Here is a 7,854-nt window from a genome sequence, read left to right as displayed (position 1 = left end):
GGCGGGGGGCATGGGGCCGCGGTGGGGCCCTCCCGACGCCATCCCGGCCGCCCCGCATCTTTGCAGCCGTTTGCCTTTCCGTTGGGTTTGCCGGCGCTGCCGTGCTGCCGTGCTGAGTGCCCTGCAGGCAGGGGCTGGGAGGTCTCTTGGTGCTATCGCCCCCCGCGCCGCCCTCCCGCAGCCAAGACCCCTGTCCCACCCCATGGCAGCCGCCCTGGCTCCCCTCAAGGCTCGTCTTTGCCAAAATACCTCACCGGTGCCTGAGTCCAAGGTAGTGGGTGCTGCGGCCCTGCAGCACTCGACCATGTCAGTGGTGCAGGATGGGGACCGGGGGCAGCCCGGGCTGGGGGCCGGCAGCTGCGAGGGCTTGGGGCACGGTGGGGCACAGTGTGGCCCAGGTGGGCGGCACACGGGGACACGGGTGCCTGGGCCGCGGCAGGGCTGTGGGGCTGCAGCACGGCTGCACCAGGGTGTGTGTGGGGCTCGTCACCCCCAGGGAGCTGGGGCAGGGGACAGCCGGGGTCCAGCCAGCCCCCCCATGTCTCCTGCTTCCCCCACACCCTGCAGCGCTGGCCCTGGGAGAGCCCCTTCGTCTCCATCCTCGGTCCCCCCGGCTCAGGGTTGAGCCATGTCCCCCACCCCACGGGGTCCCCGCTGCCCCGTGGGGTGCAGACCCTGGCCCGGGGGGCCCCTCGTGGGTGGGCACGGACCCTGCTCCCCCGGCTCTGAGCTGGGCCCCTGGCTCTGGCCGGGATGGCTGCACCCCGTCATCCCCCCTGTCCCCAAGAAAACCGCTTCATCTCATCGGGTTTGTTTTCACCTGAATGGTGACATTTTGTGTGACATTTTCTACCTCCGCTGCGGCCGGGGGGGGCAGGGCCTGGCTGGCACCGCTGAGGGGGGCATGCGGGGCCGCCGGCGTTCCCGGGGCTCCCCAAAGCAGGATTCATCCCCAGCTGTTCTCCCCTCCTGGGTTTGGCATCGCTTCCCACCCGGGAGCATTTCCATTCACCCCCCCATCGGCATCAGCCCCCTCCAGCTCCCCAGTATAAACCTGAGCCAGGATCCTGCCTCCCCCCGGGCTCCCCCCTGCCTGCCCAGAGGAGGGGGCTGCCCCGGGCTCTGGGTTTGAATGTGTCCCCTCGTCCTGCCCAGATCCGTTGGTGTGCCCCCGCCCGTAGGGCTGCGCTGAATGTACCCTGTGCCCCCCGGGCCCCGCGTGCCCCAAGGCGGGTGCGTGCGGGTGTGTGCAGGGGGCTGGCAGGGGTTGGCAGGGCAGGGGAGCTGCTGGACCCCACACCGTGCACCGCCCCGGCCCCTCGCCCCTGCACCCACAGCCCCTGTGCCTTCTCCGCACCCCCTGTGCCCCCCGCAACAGCCCCGCAGGGTCCCGGTCTCTGGCTGCCCCGTGCCGCGGTGCCAACACCTACCCCGGGGTGGGGAGCATGTGCAGCCCCACCGGCACCGCCGTGCCACGAGGCACCGTGCGAGGCACCGCGCCGGCCGTAGGGAGGGCTGGTGTGGGGGACCTGCGCCTGGGAATGGCTCTGGCTGCCGCCCACTGTGCTGGGGCGCGGGGTCCCCGAGGGACGGCGTGGGGGCCTGGCCCCCCTGGCACAGCCGGGGCGGGCGGGTGTGCGGTGTCGGTGGCATCATGCTGCTTTTGTTTCCCATTTCTCTGTAGCTGGAAGGCTGGGGTGACAGCGGGCTGTGGTGGGCCGTCGCTGGGGTCACTGGTGCTAACTGGTGCTAACTGGAAGCCTCGGAAACCCTTTTGGAGGAGGGTGCAGAGCACGGCTGGGGCCGGGCAGTGGGCTGGGCCCCCCCGACCCACACCCCTCCTTCACCGCCGGTAATGGGCAGACCCCGGTGATGGGTGCTGGCTGTGCCAGGGGCAGCGCCGGGCGTGGGGTGGCTCTGTGGGGGGGTCTCTTTTCCTCAGGGAAGGTCGGGGGCGGTGGCCGGGGGAGCTGGGCTGGGGCTGGGGCTCACCCCTGCAGGCATCGAGCGGCCACAGCCCCCGCATGGTGCCCAGGCAGCAGCGGCTCCTTGCCAGGTCCCGCTCGCGGAACCGCGAAGCCACCGCGGATGGGGACAGGTCGCATGGGGAATGGGCACCATCCCGGGGCAGCTCCTCTGGGCTCCCCCCTGCCCCAGCCCCTCTCCCCGTCCCCCGAGGGCAGAGAGGAGCTGCCAGTCGGGGCGATCTGCAGCCCCCCATGCCCTTCACCCCGGGGTTTGCGGGGGGACCCCAGGGCGGCACTGGTGGGGCAGAGGGACACTTTTCTATGCACTCAAGCCACGGTACCCTCAGCCCTGGGCTGCTCGGGGCAGGGATCTCAGCAGCAGCAGCAGGCAGCAGCGAGCCCCTGCCCGCGCGGTGCTGCCCTGCTCGGCGCAGGGAGCCCGGCCACGAGTGGGGCTCGGGGGCAGCCATGGGCCCCGCTCCCGGCCCCGGGGCTCAGCCGCTCCCCTGCCGCCTGCCCAGCCTGTGCCACAGGGGAAGCCAAACCCAGCACCCTGGTGCCGGCGGCAGCACCGGGACGGCGGCTCCTTCCCACCAGGACAGCGGTGAGGGGGCGCGACCTGGGGCCGAGCTGGGTGCTATGGGACGGGACGGGGGCAGCTCCAGGGGTGCTCAAGCTCCCACTGGGGACGGGGGTCCTGCTCCCTGGGGGTGTTGCCCCCGGGGGTGGCAGCAGGGCCGCCCCGGCTTCAGGGAGTGGGGAGAGGTTTGGGCCGGGGCCATTCATTCCCAGCGGGGGCTGCTGGGGGTCTCGGCCACGTCCCTGTCGTCCCCCCCCCCGGTGCCGGGACCTGGCGGCCGCTGTCACGTACTGTAAATACTCTGTGTGCCACCTTCTTCTCTGGGACCCTTGGCGCGGGCGGAGGGGCGAGCAGAAGGCCGGGGTCTGTACCAAGACTTTTTTGTATACCACAAACTTTTTGTATATTTTTAATTTTGCTGCAACATGAGATATTAAATTCATTTCAATAAGCCCTGCCTGCGGGAACCTGTCCTTGCCGGCACCTCCGGCTCATGCCCCGGGCTCTGCAGCAGGGCAGGACGCTGCCCCTCTGTCCCGGGGTGTTCGGGGACGCTGGGTGACGGAGCAGGATGGCTGCAGCGGTGCTGCCTGTCTGGTATCGGTGGCCCTGGCCGGTGCTGGCCCCTGCGCGGTGGCCGGCAGGGAAGGGGTGCACGGGCAGGATGCAGCGTGCAGGGAGGAAGCCACCGGACATGGCTGCTGCCAGACCAACCTCCTCCCTGCTAGAGGCCCCGATCCCCGGCCAACCCCCAGACCCATGGGGGGCTCAGGCCCCATGGGTGGCCATGGGGATGGGGTGCTGTGTGCAGCTGCATAGGCTCCTGTCAGTGCCATTCCCTGTGCCAGGGCCCCGCATGGGCAGGGCAGGAGGGCGGCAGTGAGAGCCAGGAGCCCCCAGCGCTGCCCCACGAGGATGGGGCTGATGTGGGGTCATGGGGCAGCAGAACCAGCCCCAGGCCCAGGGGGGAGCCCTGCAGCAGCAAGGGACAGGGGCTGCTCCGCAGCCAGGTTCCGTGGGCACCCCCCATCCCGGCCCCAGCCCCTGCTCCTGTCCTGTCCCAGCCTACTTCAGCCCCTGCCTCTGCCCAAATCCCAGCCCAGTCCCAGCCCAAGTGCCACCCCTAGTCCCAGCCCTAGTTCCAGCCCAGCCCCAGAACCAGCCCCAGCCCCTGCTCCTGTCCCGTCCCAGCCTACTTCAGCCCCTGCTTCTGCCCAAGTACCAGCCCAGCCCCAGTCCCAGTCCCAGCTCCAGTCCCAATCCTAGTCCCAGCCCAGCCCCAGTCCCAGTCCCAGCTCCAGTCCCAATCCTAGTCCCAGCTCCAGTCCCAGTCCCAATCCTGTCCCAGCCCAGCCCAGCCCAGGCCAGCCCAGTCCCAGCACCCCCCAGGAGGGGCAGGAACTCACATCCCGGCCATCCTGGTGGAGTTTCCGACACAGGAAAACGCAGCGGCGCCGATCAGGGCGGTGGGGGCGGCCGTGCCAGGAGGCAGCACGGCGGCCCCGCCATGGACTGCGAGGCCAAGAAGGGAAAGAAGGTGCGCGGGCCTGGGGCTGGTGTCGCGGGGGGCTGGTGGGATGGTGGGAGCGGGTGAGAGGCACGGGGACACCGGGACGAGGGGCTCCGCACCCTCTCCCGTGGCATGGCGGCGAGAGGTGGGGTCCCCACTCACTGCCCCCCGAACTGCCCAAATGGTGCAAATTTGGGGTCAGTGAGCAGAGAGGTGCCCAGCCCCTCCTCGGGTGCTGGGTGCCCACAGAGCCTGTGCATGGGTGCCGGGGTTGGGTGCCTGGTGCTGATATGTCCCTGCGCCCGCTCTCCCTGCCAGGGCTTTGTGTCGCCCATCAAGCGACTGGTTTTCCCCAAGGCAGCTCGGAGACCGGCACTCCGCAGCAGCGTCTACCGGCGGCCGCTGCACTCGGTGCCCCTCTACCCCCCCGACTACCTGATTGACCCCCAGATCCTCCTGCACGACTACGTGGAGAAGGAGGTGAAGGTAAGGGGGTGGTGGGTCCGCAGGGATGCCCGGGGTCCCTGCCTGTGCACGGCGGGGGGGACAAGGCCACCACACCATGCTGAGACCCACCACCCGCGGTGGCCAGGAGGGTCCGGGTCCCCTCCCTGCCCAGGCAAAACCCAGGGCCCTCCTGGGTGGGCTGGGGGTGCACGGAGGACCCCCCATTGCAGGGTCTCCCTGCACCTCAGTGAGATGTACCCTGCCCGTGTGGACGTGGGTGCTCCGGGGGAGGCTCTGGGCCATGGGGTGGGGAGGGTTCATGCGCCAGCCCCTGGCCCCAGCCCCCCAGGCTGCCCTGGGTTTTGTCCCCCCCCAGTTTTTAGGCCACCTGACATGGGTGACAGCCTCTCTGAACCCCTCCAGCCGGGATGAGGTGCTGCAGCTGCTGGACACAGCCAGGGTAAGGGGGTCCTGGCACCCCTGGTGTGCCCCCCCAGCACTGCCCAGAGGGTGGGTGCCAGGTGCCCCACACCTCCGTGTGCCCCACACCCCTGGCACTTGTTCTGCCCCCCACAGCAGCTGAAAGAGCTGCCGCTGCAGACGACGCCGGAGCAGGACAGCATCCTCAGCCTCTCCGCACGCTGCCTCCTGCTCACCTGGCGCGACAACGAGGAGCTGATCCTGCGCATCCCCACCCACGAGATCGCTGCGGCGTCCTACCTGCGCGACGATGCCCTGCACCTCCTCATCCTCAAAACCGGTGCGGGAGTGGGGCTGCGCCAGGCTGAGCACCAGCCTGCACATGGAGCGGTCTCCTAATCCCCTGCCCTGCTGCCCCTAATCCCCCTGCCCCAGCCCCACTGCAGCCCCACTGTCCCCAACCCACTGCGGCTCCACTGTCCCACCCCGCCCCATCCCTCTGCATCTGGCCCAGCCTCTGGGACGGGGCAGCCAGGGCAGGGTCTGGGGCCGGGGGCCGGGCAGGGTGGGCAGCGCAGCCCCCCCACCTGATGCCCAGTCTCTCCTCACTGCCCCAGGCCTGGGAGTGGACCCAGTCCCCGCCGGAGCGCACCCCGAGGCGGCCCCGGCCGGCATGCCGGAGGCATTCCCCGCCGAGAAGCGGCCGGGGGGCTCGTGGCCGGAGGGAGGGCGGCTGGGGGGCCCGATGGAGCGGCGGCACACCATCTGCAGCCTGGATTGGCGGGCGGCACGGGGCGGGCAGGAGGGCCGGCAGGGCGGCAGCCTCGAGCGCCGGCGGGGCGGCAGCTGGGAGCGGCGGCAGCGCGGGCGGCCCTCGGGCAGCTGGGAGCGGCGGCAGCCCTGCGGCGGCAGCTGGGAGCGGCGGCGGGCCGGCATCGCCGGCGGCAGCTGGGAGCGTGGCACCGGCTTCGGCAGCTGGGAGCGGCGGCATGCCGGCAGCAACCCCCTGGACCCCCAGGAGCCCTGCCCTGACGCCTACTCCAACCTCATCATCCTCGCCGTGCCCAACAGGGTGAGCGGCCCTGGCATGTGCCCAGCCGCCGGCACACAGCCACCCACTGGCACCCACCTGCCCAGCCACGCTCCCTCCCTTCCTCCCACTCCAGGATGCTGCCGAGGAGTCCTGCGCGCTCATCTGCCAGGTCTTCCAGATCATCTACGGGGACCAGAGCATCGAGTGCGTGGACCGCGCCGGGTACCACTACACCTCCACGCCCACGCGGCCCTGGCTCTCCAGCAGGAGTGAGTGGCCGGGGACGGGCAAGGGGAAGCGGAGCGGGGCGGCACAGGGCTGACGAGCAGGGGTGCGCGGGCACAGCACGGGGGGCAGGTGCCACGGCTGTGGCTTGGCCCCACTCTGAGACCTTGGCTCTTCCTCCCCAGGCGAGAGCTGTCGCACGGACGGGACGTACGGCTACGACGCTGACTTCAGCTGCTGCAGCTCTTTGTGAGTCTGGCTCCCTCCGGGGTGGCCCTGCACCGGGGTGGGTGCCTGTCCCAGCTGCAGAGATGCCCCAGCCCTGCCCAAGGGTGGGTGCTGTGCAGCGTGGGGGGGCCAGCCGGGCACACGAGGGGTGCCAGGAACCTCTGACCCCCCTCCTCCTGCAGCAACGGCTCCCACGAGACCTTTGAAGCGTATTACAGCGGTGCCTCCTCGCCCTCCTTCCACCAGTCCCACCACAGCCTGGCCACCGCCTGCAGCGGCAGCGACCAGAGCGGCACAGGGCTGGAGCAGCTGCAGGACTACATGGTGACGGTGCGGGCGCAGGCACGGGCGAGGGGCCCTGCTTGGTGCCGGCAGCCGGGGAGGGGGGGGCAGTGGGCAGGTCTGAGCCCCCTGCACCAGAGAGCAGCCAGCGGGGTGCACGGTGGGGGTCCGAGGCTGGGTGCTGCTGGAGTCCCCAACCCTGACCCGTCCCCCTGTCACCGCAGCTGCGCAACAAGCTGTCACCGCAGGAGATCCAGCAGTTCGCCCTCCTGCTCCGCGAGTACCGCCTGGGCACGCCAGTGCAGGAGTACTGTGCCGAGCTCCTGCGCCTCTACGGGGACCGCAGGAAATTCCTCCTCCTGGGTGAGTGTCTGGGCTCCCACTGCAGCCACCCTGTGTCACTGTGTCACCCTGGTGATGTCCGTGCATCCCTTCGGGATGGGGTGCTGGTGCCGGCTGTGCTCCGGGTGGGGTGTTGGGACCCGGCTGCTTGCGGGGGACGGGATGGGACGAGCCCCCCTGCAAGCAGCCGGTGGGGCTGGCTGGCACCGCGCCCCAGTGCTGCCCATCCGGGCAGGATCCCCCCGAGCCTCACAGCACCCATGGCAGGAATGAGGCCTTTCATCCCCGACCAAGACATCGGGTACTTCGAGACCTTCCTGGAGAGCATCGGCATCCGGGAGGGCGGGATCCTCACCGACAGCTTCGGCCGCATCAAGCGCAGCATGAGCAACACGTCGGCCTCGGCCGTGCGCAGCTACGACAGCTGGTCCCTGCGCTCCGAGTCCGAGTCCTTCAACCGCATGATCACAGACATCACCCACGACATCGAGGCGCTGGCGCGGGATGAGGAAGAGGAGGAGGAGGAGGAAGAGGACAACTACCTGTGAGGAAGTGCAGAAACCCAGCGGTCCCCTCCCTGCTTGACAATGCGGTGCTGCGCCTCCAAGCCCAGACTTGCCAGGTGCCCAGCTCTGCCCCAGTGCCTGGGAGGGAGGGCATTGTCCCCTCTTTGTCACCACGGGAGGGGACAGGGGCTCTGCATCGCCCTGGGAGCTCTCGGCAGGGCTGATGGCATCAAAGGGCAGCCGTGGCAGCGGGGGAGCCCCCAGCCAGCAACACCATGTGCCGTAACTTCTGCAGATTGCAATTAAATGTCAGG

General features: G+C 70.2%; 1 protein-coding gene across 1 annotated transcript; it reads left to right on the top strand.

Moving 5' to 3' along the window:
• Positions 1–4,033: 4,033 nt before the first annotated feature.
• Positions 4,034–7,854, top strand: CCM2L (CCM2 like scaffold protein). The gene is made up of 10 exons (XM_059827222.1): positions 4,034–4,084; positions 4,376–4,543; positions 4,881–4,964; positions 5,081–5,264; positions 5,542–5,996; positions 6,091–6,226; positions 6,368–6,431; positions 6,593–6,740; positions 6,917–7,055; positions 7,302–7,854. The coding sequence occupies exons 1-10, from the start codon at positions 4,055–4,057 to the stop codon at positions 7,580–7,582; spliced, it is 1,689 nt and encodes a 562-aa protein (XP_059683205.1). The 5' UTR covers positions 4,034–4,054; the 3' UTR covers positions 7,583–7,854.

This window comes from Gavia stellata, chromosome 20 (assembly GCF_030936135.1).
Source record: "Gavia stellata isolate bGavSte3 chromosome 20, bGavSte3.hap2, whole genome shotgun sequence".
Classification (NCBI taxonomy): Eukaryota; Metazoa; Chordata; class Aves; order Gaviiformes; family Gaviidae; genus Gavia; species Gavia stellata.
Note: the sequence above shows the minus strand (reverse complement) of the source record. Positions and strands in the feature narration are given on the sequence as shown.

Excerpts from the sequence above, each read along its gene's own strand:
- CCM2L (XM_059827222.1), top strand. The coding sequence starts at position 4,055 with ATGGACTGCGAGGCCAAGAAGGGAAAGAAG. Across the intron at positions 4,085-4,375 it reads AGGCCAAGAAGGGAAAGAAG|GGCTTTGTGTCGCCCATCAA; the intron begins GTGCGCGGGCCT and ends TCTCCCTGCCAG. Across the intron at positions 5,997-6,090 it reads TCCTCGCCGTGCCCAACAGG|GATGCTGCCGAGGAGTCCTG; the intron begins GTGAGCGGCCCT and ends CTCCCACTCCAG.